This window comes from Typopeltis vanoorti, chromosome 6 (assembly GCF_054136105.1).
Source record: "Typopeltis vanoorti isolate ZY-2024b chromosome 6, IOZ_Tvanoo_1.0, whole genome shotgun sequence".
Lineage (NCBI taxonomy): Eukaryota > Metazoa > Arthropoda > Arachnida > Uropygi > Thelyphonidae > Typopeltis > Typopeltis vanoorti.
In genome coordinates, this window is record NC_143554.1 from 42,764,381 (window position 1) to 42,777,965 (window position 13,585).

The following is a 13,585-nucleotide window of genomic DNA, read 5'->3' on the forward strand; positions in this document are numbered from 1 at the left end:
ACTTTAATTATTTTAAAATTTTTCTTGCATACTGTTATTTTCAATGTGATATCCATTTTTCTCCTTCTTAATACTAAGTAATGGTCAGTTCTAATTTTGAATCCTTGTATCCTGAACAAGCATTATGATATCACTCTCAACAATGAGGCTTTTCTTATTTCTTGCATCCTGAGCAGTAGTCCAGTAAATATTTACCATTATTATTAGCTTTGGCCTTTTCTCCAAATTTTCCCAAAATGTTCCTATATGCCTCGTAGGATTCATTTCTTACTCTGCTGTTCAGGTCTCCAACAAGGACCACTTTTTCCATTTTCTTCATGTCAGCTGCCTGTTCTAATAACTCAAACAATTCCTTCACTTCTTCCTTAGAAGAAACTTCTGTGGGATCATAGGCACAAATAAGTTTCATTGTCCATTCTCACGATTGCCCACCTAACTCTACTTGAAACTGCTTTCCAAACAAGACGTTTGTCTTCCTGTTTGGTGTTGAATGCTATTACTACTCCTTCCTTTCCTCAATCATCATTGCCAGAAAGTAGCATTCTATAATATCTCACCTGTTTTTGTCTCAGTAATGCCAATTATGTTCATGTGGTACTTTTCCATTTCTTCAGCAAGTTCGGTTTCCTTTTCATTAATACTCCTTATACTGAATGAGTGGAGCCACCACTGAGTGTCCTGCCCTATTGTGAGTCAGGTCAGAAGTAAGTAAAGAAATATGGAGTAATCTTTTAGAGAATTTTTGGAGAGGATCCCCCCCCACACACACACACAATGCACTTTAACTCTGCAGAGGTCGCAGTTGAAAAAATTGCAGCTTACGTCTGTATCTGAGAGATACATTCATTACTAGTATGTGCTAAAATGTGATAAAACTTAAAAAATAAACACTACATGATGAAAGCCAAATGGCTATTTTTCTGGCATCCTTAATAATAATTAAGGGGATACAAATCCCTTGTTGTTCAACTGTCAGTAAGATAATAATAATAATGCTTTAATAATAATCCTGAATTATTATTAAGGATGCCAGAAAAATAGCCGTTTGGCTTTCAATTTATGTTATAATATACAAACACACCTTTATGGCATTCGTATAGTAAAGGTATGTAAGTTCTTTCCACTTAAACCTTGTTATCTTTCTGCTGTCATTGTAATTGGACGTATTCCTTTAGTCTCTGCCTAGTTGATTTTTATATAAGGTTTTTCGGGAAGCTCGCATTGCACTGGAACTAACACAGTTCGTGACTTACTATCTCCCCCTCTGTATGAAATATGCAGAGGTCTAATGGCCGGCAGGCCCCACCTGTAATGAGGACCAGTGGTTGTTGAATGGTTTTTTTAGGGAGGTAGGTTGCCGCACTGTGTCCAAGTAAGCCCCTGAAACTCCTTTTTCCTAGTTTTTAGGATAGTCACCTATAACAGACTAACTTTTTGCTGGTAGATGCTTATTCTAAGCTGCCTACGGGATTTGCTAGTAGACTCTCAGTCTACAAGATTACCCGGGAAACTGCTAGTTTCTCTCAAGTCAAACTATGGACTCTCCATACGACGAGCTTGATTTCAAACAGCTATTGGCTATCTTTAAGCATATAGGAGGCATACTACAAAAGAAATGGCCAGGAAAGGTGGCAATCCACCAAATTAAAGAAGTCGAAACAGAGGACTGTCAATCCCCTGACCCTCTCCCAAGCACTTCTCAAGATAACACCAGAGAGATTATGTCACCTGTTAACGACCAGACCCTAGTGGACTCAGATAACTCTACAGACTATCAGGTTGTCAGCAGGAAAAAATGCAAGAAGGGTTCGCCAACAGCAGAGCCTGAAATAGTATGTCAACCCTTGGAAAAAAAACAATCCCAATGGACTTAACAGCACAACCTTATGAAAGAATAGAGACTGACTCCAGGGCACAACCCAAAGAGAGGATTCCACCTGTAATCTTAAGAACAAAAGAAAAATGGTCTTCAATAACAGCAACGATGAAGAACGCAAACATCAAATTTACATCAGCCAAGTGTACAAAAGAAGGAATCCGGATTCAACCAGAAGGAATTTTGGACTACCGCCAGCTCACCAGACTTATGGATGAACTAAAAGTTCCTTATCATACATTTCAGCTCAAAAGCGAAAAAAACTTAAAAGTAGTAATTAGAGGGCTGGCTGAGACCATTCCAGTGGAAGAAATAGCTACTGACCTCAGATCACAGGGCCTGGAGATGATCAAAATTTCACGAATGTATCGAGCTGACAAGCGCCCCATGCCTCTGGTCTTTTTCGAAATCAGTAAAGATCATTGAGAAATTTATGACCTTAAAATAGTTTGCAGCTTGGTCATCAAGACTGAGCCTCTCAGAAGAAAGGCTTCAGCTGGTCAATGCCATCACTGTCAAAAGTATGGACATGCGCAAAAGCTATGCAAAGCTGAATACAAGTGTGTCAAGTGCGGTAACAACCATCCATCATACACCTGCGTCAAACCATGAACCTCACCAGCTAAGTGTGCGAACTGTGGCAACCCACACCCAGCAAATTATAAGGGATGCTCACTCCACCCATTCAACCTGCAGAAGGCTAGAGAGGCACTACTCCTGCCCATTCAGAAGCGAATTACACCAGAAATCCAAATGCGGATTGTTACTCCTGAAAAGTCATATGCATCTGCAGTCTCTACTAATAGCAAACCGGCATCTTGCAACCAAACCACCGCAGCAACCCTAGCTGCTACTTTGGGAGATATGTTAACAGCCTTTAGCAAAACAAATCCCAATCAGGCTGACACCAACAAATTTCTCAAAAACACACAGGTTTATTAATGTTATCCATTAATCATCTTCTCTATGATTAATGGATAACACGGTCAACTTTTCCTTTCACGTTTATCCATTATAAAGGGTTAGAAATATTTTTGTAAACCAAAGTATTTGCACTGATAGCAGGAGTGATTCAACAAACACACACACTAAAAAAAAACAAAGGGTTGTTCTAACAATATTTAGAAATGATGTGAAGGGTAGTGAGAGCAGTCACAATGATAACTAGATAACGTCAACAACTCAAACTACTTATGATCAGAGGTCTCTCATCCACTCGCATCTGATCTGACAGATGCATGAATAACCGTTAAAGAATTCATGCTAATTGTTAACATGAATAACAGTTAAAGAATATTCATGTTAACAATTAGCATGTATCTGTCAGATGAGATGTGAGTGCCTTGCTTTATCAATCATAATGGCAAATATTTGGCAAAAATTTGCTTATTATACAATAATAGTGTGGATATTTCTAAAAAAAAAAATTATATAGAAAGACATTTCAAAACCATTCATGCCAATTGTAATTTTAAGTGCAATTATTTAAATCAGGAGGAGTTGGCACCCGTGAGCATCATGGCTCCCGCAGTATTGCGCCCTTCATATTAAAAAGGTTGCCGACCACTGATCTAGAAGAACTTGAGTTAGATGGATTAAAAATTGGGCAGCTGCAAAAGGCTGGTTTGTTCGGCACAGCATTCTCCACAACTCATAGGCCCTTGGGTAGTGCTCGAATTAGTGGAATATAACCAGCCTTATACTTAAGACTGAGAAACAAATCAAGCTTGGATGAATATTACACACACACACACACACACACACACACACACACGAGCCTGTGTAGCTCAGTGGATGTGGCATTTGCACACCACGGCGCTTGGCCACACTAGTCGGCGACTAGAGGAAATTATTCTAAGCCTTTTTTCAACCAGTTCCCGAGTTAGTGGATCTCTGGCACGGGCAAGCTCCTGGAAACTCGGGTTTTTTCGTCCTGTAAACTCAAGAAAATTGACTGTAGAAACCACATTATTTCAGACATTAAATATATTGTTAGGGTTAGGGACCACGAGATGGCGGCACATTTGAGCCGTCTCTCTTCACTGTGCACCGCTTAATTAGTGATAGCCTCGGGCCATCTATCTCTGATTGGTACCAGTGGAGATTGAACTGCCCACTCAGTCTCCAAAAGTTAGATAGGGCTAAATGGATAGGCCTACTCCCCGTATACAGGAATAAAAAGGCATTAGCTGATTTGATATATATACACACACACACACACACACACACAGTTATCCTTCGATTAACGCAATTAATTAATCCCTCGATGTTACCACGTATATCAAAATTGCGTTAATCAAATCTAATAATTAATGGTAAAAATTACAATTCGTCCATGATTGATTACTGTATTAATAATTCGTTTTATGTGGTACTCTTTTAGGAAAGATAAAAAATGAATGCAAAGTAAATGTTTATTAAATACTTGTACCTACATTAGTTACTGCAATTTTTTTTTTTTTATCAAAAGAAGTTATCAAGAGTCGTTTGAACAGTTTTAGTTTTTTTTCTTATCAGCATAAATTCTATGATAACAAGCAAAATGACTCTCCAGACCTCAGCAAACAAGCAATAAAACATAAAGAAAAAACACTGGAAATATAAAACATGATGGTACAAATTCAGTGGATGTTGAATTCAACATTATTTCATAGTCGAATATAGAAACTACAAGAGTTTCTTGCCAAATATATAAAAACTAAAAGTTTTGGCGGATGCAAGCATAAGCAACCTTATGGGCAACTTGTAGTAAAGGTGGAGTAAGCTCCAGATCACTTTTCCTTAGTATTTTCCATAATGTGAAGCACATCTCCTAGAGGAGATGTATGATAAATAAGCCTTTGGCTCTCTATTTCAGTAATAGATGATGGTTTATTTATTTTCAGCTACAATCTAGAAATTATTGCACAAAGAATAAAAAAAAAAAAAAATGAAATCATACCATACCATACTATACTATACTGACATTGGAAGTCACGGTATATCTCTCAGATACAATTTACTGTCAAATATTACAAACCTTTACATAAAATGTGTTAAACCAATCTGACAGCAAAAAAAACAGTGCGGAATATTACTCATAACACATGAATGCACAGTTACTCATGACCTCTAAGCTATACACTGAATTGAATAATATTAATATTAAACATTTTGCATGTATCTGTTAGATCAGCTGCGAGCTCCGCAGGGTTAAAGGTACATTAATTAAAACTCTTGCTGCGTATATCATGGGGGACTGCTGCAATTAATTTTGCCACGTTAATCAAATCCTACGTTAAGCAAAACCGCATTAAGCAAGAGATACCTGTATATATATATATATATATATATATATACAGTATATATAATCCTCAAGGGCTCATCTAGTGAGTATGGGCCCAGCAAACCCAAGACACCTGAAGCTGGACCATGCCTTACTTCGTGTAAGCCACACATCTTATATTATCTATAAACTGGTCCTTACTCTTCTTTCTGTCTGTATTTTTTTTTCCATCTTGCTCCCCCCCCCCCCCAAGTGATATCAGAGTATTTGAGGGCTAGGGGTGATTCTTTCCTGTTTTCCTATTTTTCCACCTCATGCAGTGGGAGTCTACCTTCTCTCTCTCGGGCACATGCCCACCCCCCATTTAAAATGGTAAAGACAATCTGAACTCTATACCATATCGGTCATCACGTGGGTTACCAAGGGCCACACTGGATGTTAGGCTCCCTGAACATCCAGTGACAAGTGGGCTAAAGGAACAAGATTCGCAGAACTCGAAAGTAATTACTAGGAAAAAGTGGAGTACGGCTGAAAATCAACAAGTCATGCAGTGCTTCTATTGTTCAAACCCCCCTTAGTTAGGGGATTTCAGAAATGAATGTTCCAACTTTGCCTTGAACTACACCCAAATTTGGAAATTTCATTCAAAAAGCTGATGCAACAGTGCAGCTTCATCATCAAAAACAAGATATTTAGTGAATTTGAGCTTGAAGCACTCAAAGCTCTAGCTGTAAAAGTAGACTGTACTGGCCCAAACTGACCGAGAATATGGACATAGCAGAACCAGATTCCAAAGTGCAAAATGATGAAAATATAGAAATAGCAGACAGGAGTCTATTAGAGAAAGAACAAGAACTTGCCACAAAAATTACCAAGCAAATGAACAACAATGTGGAAAGAGTTAAGCTTCCAGTATTGAGGCAAGTACCTCAACAAAAGCTGAAGGAACTTTTACAAGATGCCAATAAAGTTGCATTGGTGATTCCTACTGGAACTATTGGACAAATGAATCAACTTATGTACTCGATAACCTATGTAGTAATATAGCTATAAGATTACTGAATTAAGCTATAAGATTAGTGAACCCAAAAGCAGTAAGGCTCAGAAACCAAATTGGAAGCATCGACTAGAGCAGCATTTCCCAAATTTTTCCTACAATGGAACACTTCACAAATCCTGAAATTTTTTACAGAACACCTTGGTTAGAGTCGCAGCATTTAAAACCATTCCAGGTCATATTAATATTAATTTTGATAATTTTTCACGGAACACTTATTCACTTTCCACAGAACACTGGTGTTCCACGAAACATAATTTGGGAAACCCTAACATCTGCTCTAGAGAATAGAGCAGATGTGAGCAATTTGAAAAACCTTAAGGAAAAGAAGCTGAAAAACCCAAAAACCCAAAATAACCTCATAAAGAGGTACAATACTGGAACATGACCTATTGAGGAAGTATTAGAGGAACTGAAACAAAAAATAGTTGCAGCTAAAATAAGAAGAATACAGTGCACGAATTGAGCAGTATAAGCAAAATTCAATGTTCTGTGTTCCAATTTTACAAGAAAATTGATAGCTGCAGGAATGATAATTTTAAAGAAAATATAAATATAAATACCACAGACAAAGAAAATACACTTAAATTTTGGCCAAGCCTATGGGACAACCCTAAAAGGCAAAATGGACTGAACGAATCTCAAGAACGAAAAATGGAGCAACTGAAAATAACAACTGAAATGGTTCAAAAGCAAGCTAAAAGGATAAAAAAAATAGCAAAAAGATTGCAAAGCAAAGAAGAGTGCCTCACAACAGACAAAACATTTTTGATCATAAAGGATAAGGAAAAAGGTCCAAAGCTAAAAAAAACTTCTGACCAATAACCTGCATGCCAACAACTTTTAAGCTACTCACATATTGGCTGACAAAATATACAGCTATCTAAAAGCAAATTCGTTTTTTCCAACTGAACAAAAAGGTAGCAGCAAAAATTCGAGCAGCACAAAAGACCAATTGCTGATTGACAAAATGATTATGAAAACAGTGATTGCAAACGTAGAAAAACCAGCCTTCATATGGCATGGATAAATTATAAAAAAGTGTTTGATTCAGTGCCTCATAGTTGGATTTTAAAATGCACAGAACTATTCAGTATTAGCAAAAACTTACAAAAATTCTTGCAAATTAGCATGAAAAATTAGAGTTGGTCCTGAACAGAGAAGAAATTGGGGAGGCAAACACAAAAAAGAGGTATTTTTCAACGATACTCATTATCTCCTTTATTGTTTATCTTGTTACTGATTGCCTTAACTAGAATTTTAAATAAAATTACTCAAGTTACCAAACTGCACAAAAAAGTGCAAAGATATCTCACCTTTTATACATGGACGATCTGAAGCTGTATGCAAAATCAAAGAATGAACTTGGATCACTGCTTAATACTCTGCACATATTCAGTCAAGATATATCGATGGATTTTGGATTAGACAAATGTGCAATTGTTGAATAACAAGAGAGAAGTTTGAAGACCTGAATGAAATCGAGCTACTCAATGGTGAAAAAGTCAAAGTAATAAAATTCGAAGATAGTTACAAATATTTGGGAATTTTACAAGCATCAGAAATTCTACACAATAAGATCAAAGAAAAAACTAGAGCAGAATACATAAGGCAGCTAAGAAAACTCCTTAATTTAATGCCTGCAGCTGGAAATTTGATAAAAACAATTAACACTTGAGCCATACCTGTTCTGAGATATTCAGCAGGCACTGTTAAATGAACCCAGCTAGAATTAGAGAATTTAGACCGAAAAACTCGAAAATAATGACAATGCACCATGCCCTAAATACTGACAATGACATTGATAGTCTCTAGGTATTACGCAAAAATGGAGGCAGAGGATTGCTGCAAATAAAGCAAGTTGTTGAAGAAGAAAAACGAAATCTGAATGATTATCTGCAGGCAAGAAAAAAATGCAAAAAATTCAAGAGCACAGTAAATGCAGATTGTGCAAAAAGAAGGAAGAAACAGTAGACCACATTATAAGTGGGTGCAGCAAAATCGCACTAACTGACTACCGTAAAAGGCACAATAATGTAGATAAGATAATTCACTGAAATTTATGTAAAAAATACAAGTTTAAAGTATCTAAAGATACTGGAAGCATAAAATGGGAATAACTTTCGTTTTTTTTTTGCCTAATTCATTCAACTTTGACTTGTGATACTTTGCGATTCAACTCGCAATACTTTGTAATTTTTTCAGTTTCTTTTTCATCAATTCGGCTATCCCCTGGTACTAATACACCTGATATAACAGTGGTTGAAAAGGTGAAACCATGAGTGTTCAGTTAATCAAAATATCAGTACCACAGGATAGCCGAATTGATGAAAAAAAAACTGAAAAAATTACAAAGTATCGCGAGTTGAATCGCAAAGTATCGCAAGTCAAAGTTGAATGAATTAGGCAAAAGAAAATGAAAGTTGTTCCCATTCATATTCAGAAGGCATTTGCACAGTTCATAGGCCCTTGAGTAGGGTTCGAATTAGTGGAATATAACCAGCCTTTTTTACTTAAGGCTGAGGAAGCAAATCAAGCTTGGATGAATATTATATTTGATAAAAATAGAAAAACAAAATCCTTAGCCCAATCACAGTACAAAATGCACTGTAGGTTTGTAAGTAACCTCTCATGGGTGGAAGCAACATAAAAAAAAACATGAATTAGTTTAAATCAATAAAAAAAATGAAATTTATTGAATTAACTGTTAGCTGCTAGCCCCTATTGATTTTTATAGGGGTTAGCATTTATTAGTTAGAAGTAGTGTCTATCTACAAATATTACTATATATTATACATATGTGTATGTGAATACTGTATTTGGACAAATGGTTAGGAAGAGGTTAATGATGTATTTCATGAACACAATGATATTACAGTCTTAATGGTGTGATAAATGGTGTTAAAAAGGCTGAAAAGGGAGATAGATGGAATAAAAGAGGAATGAATATCCTGTATTCACAGTTGTAGTTACTTTTGCCATAACTAGAAAACAACCCAAACTTGGTAAAATTGTATCTTATAAGAACAAAAGGTTTATGGATGGTAAAAACTGGTTCTCAAGTGTAAAAAAAAATGTTATTAAGGGAAATATATAAAACAGGTGAAAAGAAATTTGATACATGACAGGAGGATAGAACAAAAGGCTACCATCTGAAGTTGATTTAGAATGTAGATAGCATGGCTGTGAGAACTAGATTTTTTGTTAGGAGAATAGTGAATGAGTGGAATGGACTATCAGAGATGGTTATGAGTGAGTTATCAATCAATGAGTTTAAGGAGAAGTATAACATGCATTGTGAATAAATTCTTTGGACTCCTTAGAAATGTATGAATGAAAATAATAATAATACACATACTGAATTTTAATTTCTGCAAAAAAGTTTAAGGCAGTTTAAATAACTAAAGACATTGAAAATCTGACTTACCTCCTGCAATGGAGCATCAATTATACTTGAACCAGTAAGTCGCTGATCACATTTTGATTGTATGGGCGGATATTTAATTTGTTGAATAATCTAAAAATATTAAACTTAGTTTTATATCAGATCATTACAGCAGTGTTACAGAATGTTCATGTTAAAACGTTATTTTCTTGACCATGAAAACTATGGAAATGACTTCTATTTTAGATTTATTGATCAAGTATTTTTTAGAACAACTATGTTATACCAACTAGTTTCACCAAATGAGGCTGTTGGCATCTTCAGGGTACATAACTGATATAAGGCACTTAAAGCTAAAAACTGTTACAGACTATAAATCAACCGATTCCAATTATATTTGACAAAACATAACGCGTACAATACATGCATAGCGCGTGTATGATCTCATTTGTTGTTATTTAGGAACGTTCTATAATTGGCACTATAATTCAGTTCTTGTATGTTTAGAGATCTAAGAGGGTCTTCCAGATCTCGGGCAAGATAAATCCTTGGTTCCTGTTAAGATTTTGTACAGAACAGGCAACTGTTGCGGCTTCTTTAATAATTCAGGAGCGGAAATCCTCTTCCATGTAAGGAATGGAGCTTTTATCCCACTCTATGATATGGTTAGATCTTGAGAAATGAAAGGATAAACCCGATTTTTCTTCTCTATTGTTATTAATGTCTCCAAATGTGCTCCCTTTGTCTAATCTCAAGGCTTCTTGAAGTTTGGCCGATGTAATTTAAAACGCACGAGCAGGGTATGTTGTAAACTCCAGAATATTTAAAGAAAGGATGGCTATCTTTTGATGATGCCTAATCGTTTCTGTAGGTTTAAAAGTCACTCTTATTCTATGGGGTTTGAGGAGTCTTGCAACCTTATTAGAAACTGTCCCCGTGTATGGAATGACGATTGTAGAAATATACTGTGTGTCGTCTCGTTGTCTTTGTGGGGGGATCAGAGAAAAGTATCTTGTGGACGAGTCTCCAAGGGTAGCCATTCATGGTGAGGTTGTTAGATATCGTGATAATTCATCTTGGAGATCTTATTAATCTGTTGTAATGCAGAAAGCTCACTTTTTTAGCATGTGTGCAATGCTAAGTTTCTGCGAAATGTGGTGGGAGGAAAAGCTAGCTTTCTGCATTACAACAGATCAGTGACTGGTAATTTTTATGACTGGCAGTTTTCACTACCAGTCACAAATTGGCCATCCTCTTAAAACCTAACAAACTTCACTCGCACAAGGAGATATTGGAATACCACAATGTGGTATAGAAATTGCCTTGTCAATAGGATTGTGAAGTCACTTATACAAGCTCGATGATCAGATCATTAAGGTCAAGACTACAAGAACATTTTAGCGATTGTAACATACCCATTCTGGAATATCAAAGTAACAAGAAGAATAAAAACTGAAATTGTGATCAACTGACTTAAAAAGCTATTATAACTGACATACAAAATAATAAAACAATGTTAAAAATTTCAGCCACCATAGCTACTATAAAGTGCGACAGGAATTCCATAAATGTCCAACGCACCTATGCAGATTTCAGAATTTGGAAGCTCCACCACATGCAAATTAATCCAAGATTTCCACAAATAAGCAATAATCAAAAAAATTCAACACAACGATAAAAAAGCCGATATGATAGACTCCACTTTTATTCCCTTGAGCTCTGAAGATGACTCGTGTCAAAACAGCTCGCATACTGTAGTGGCATATTTTTATTTTTATCTTTTATTTTTCAGTCACTCAATCTTCATATGAGTCCATTATGGCACCACTGCATGTATCCCTCTGTTTTTTATTTTTAATTTCCATTTTTTTTTTAATCTCTACTCCATGACTTTATGACAAAAGCTTCCTGCATTTTTAATCTAACTGATTATCTTTAAACTCCTTTTATAGCTCATTACTGCTTTAAGAGTTCTGTACATATTTTTAATGCTCATATATTTTCTGATGTTGTTTCATCAAAAATATGAAAGCAAAAATTACTCTTTTTGTATCATTTCTTTTTTAATATATGTTTATATTCAATGGTTAAAAAGCCAATAGTTTAATACTCTGGGTACTCCTTTAAAAAATAAGCAAATGGGTTATATATATATATTGATGTCTACTTAGAGGAGTAACATGAAAAATTTCAGAAAAATAATATCTAAAGTAAATTCAAGAGTTTTTTCATTATGTAGGAAGTAAGAGAAAAATGATAATGGAGGGTGACGTTAATCAGTGCTAAAGTTAGGAAGGTGAGAGAAGGAGAAGAAATAGCTGAGTTTCTGAGTGATCATTTTGCAAATGTGTATCATCCAGACACAGATTTTGTAGTTGTTGATGTTACAAAATTAAGTTAGATGAAGAGGTGTTCAGCATACTGAAAAATATCAATATGATTACAATAGTGGGACTGGATGGCATGTCAACTCATTTACTACATGAATATGCATGAAAATTAGCATTGCCTCTGATGAAGTTGTTCAATCTAAGTTTCAGCTCTAACAAGATTCCAAGGGAAAATGGAAAGATGGTAAGACAGTTTCATTATTACATAAAGGTGACTCCAAGACAGAAGTAGGTAACCACAGGCCAATTAGTATATCAGAAGTGGCTGTTAAGGTACTGTAAAAGTTGGTTAAAGGTAAAATCCAACTGTGAATGGGTGAGTAGGTATACAATACACTATAGTGGGCAGCACGACTTCAAAAAGGGTATGAAGTCGTGTCTTTGAAAGATATGAAGTCCTTGTCTCAGTAATTTATTCACACTTTATATAATAGTGATATTATAATAGTGACAGTGGAATTGGATAAAGGAAATGGACATGATAATGTTGGGCTTTGGAAAGACATCTGACAGATCACCACATGGAAAACTAAAAGCTGGAACAAATGGGAATGGATATGAAGCTGACAGCATGTTTGAGGGTAGCTGATAGACAGTAGTATATAGTGGAGTGGAATCTATGAGAATGAGGGTGGCTAGTGGATCACCTCAAGGTTTTGTTCTAGGACCACTACGCTTCAATTTGTATATTAATTATCTAGGGCAGCGTTCTCAACCTTTTATGCTTCACATATTCCCCCCCCCCAGAAATGTGTATGTAACTGCCGTACCCCTTGTATAATAGATAAATATAGTTATAGCATAACAATGGGAATAAAATAAAACATATATATATATATACATACACACACATTAAATTTTTATTCATAAATTACATATATTGATAAACACAGAGAGTGACAAACAATTTAACAAATCTTATAAAATTATAAACATTTTACTGGGTAATCAGTGAGATGGTTGCACTTGTTTACGCTTATACAGTTCATCAATGGTTTGGGTTATCTTGCTAAGGTAGAGTCAAAAGTCATCATCAACATCCAGCCTGTTCCTATATTTATTTTTTAAAGCAGTTAAAGATGAAAAACCAGTTTCACATAAACGAGTTGTGAAAGGTAACAAATATTTGACTGCAATTTTTGAAAAGTTGGATATTCCTTCTCCATTCCAATCCAAAAACTAATCAGTGGGTTTTTGGATATGAATGATTTTTAAACTGTCACAAGATATTTCAATCAACTCCTTTATTGAATAATGGAAGCCTACATTTTTGGTTCTACTAAATTTTCTATATGTAAAGTCAAATTGTAATATGATTCATAATATTTACGTTTTTTAATTTTTTATCACTTGATTGTTTAACATTTAATGTTTTTAGCTACTGCTGAATCCACCTTTTTACTCACATGAGATGATGACATAGTTGTAGATGCAATTGGTTCTAGCTCCACATTGCTTTTCTGCTTAATTATCCATTTATCCATGTTTCAAGGCACTTTAGAAACATGTTCATTTAACTTCACAGTAAACTGAAGACTAATTCACTTAAAATGGATGTTTTGACTAGGTGATCAGCTATTCAGGTGGGTTCAGCTCTCAGGTAGGGAAAGGG

General features: G+C 35.5%; 1 protein-coding gene across 4 annotated transcripts in view; it reads right to left on the reverse strand.

Moving 5' to 3' along the window:
• The window catches only part of LOC150105407 (sorting nexin-13-like), a 599,079-nt gene that overhangs the window by 471,378 nt on the left and 114,116 nt on the right, over positions 1-13,585 (reverse strand). For all 4 annotated transcript variants that reach the window (XM_090394133.1, XM_090394134.1, XM_090394132.1 and 1 more), the window contains one exon: positions 9,626-9,715. In XM_090394133.1, coding sequence (XP_090250259.1) covers positions 9,626-9,715 — 90 coding nt within the window. The remainder of the gene's footprint in view (positions 1-9,625; positions 9,716-13,585) is intronic.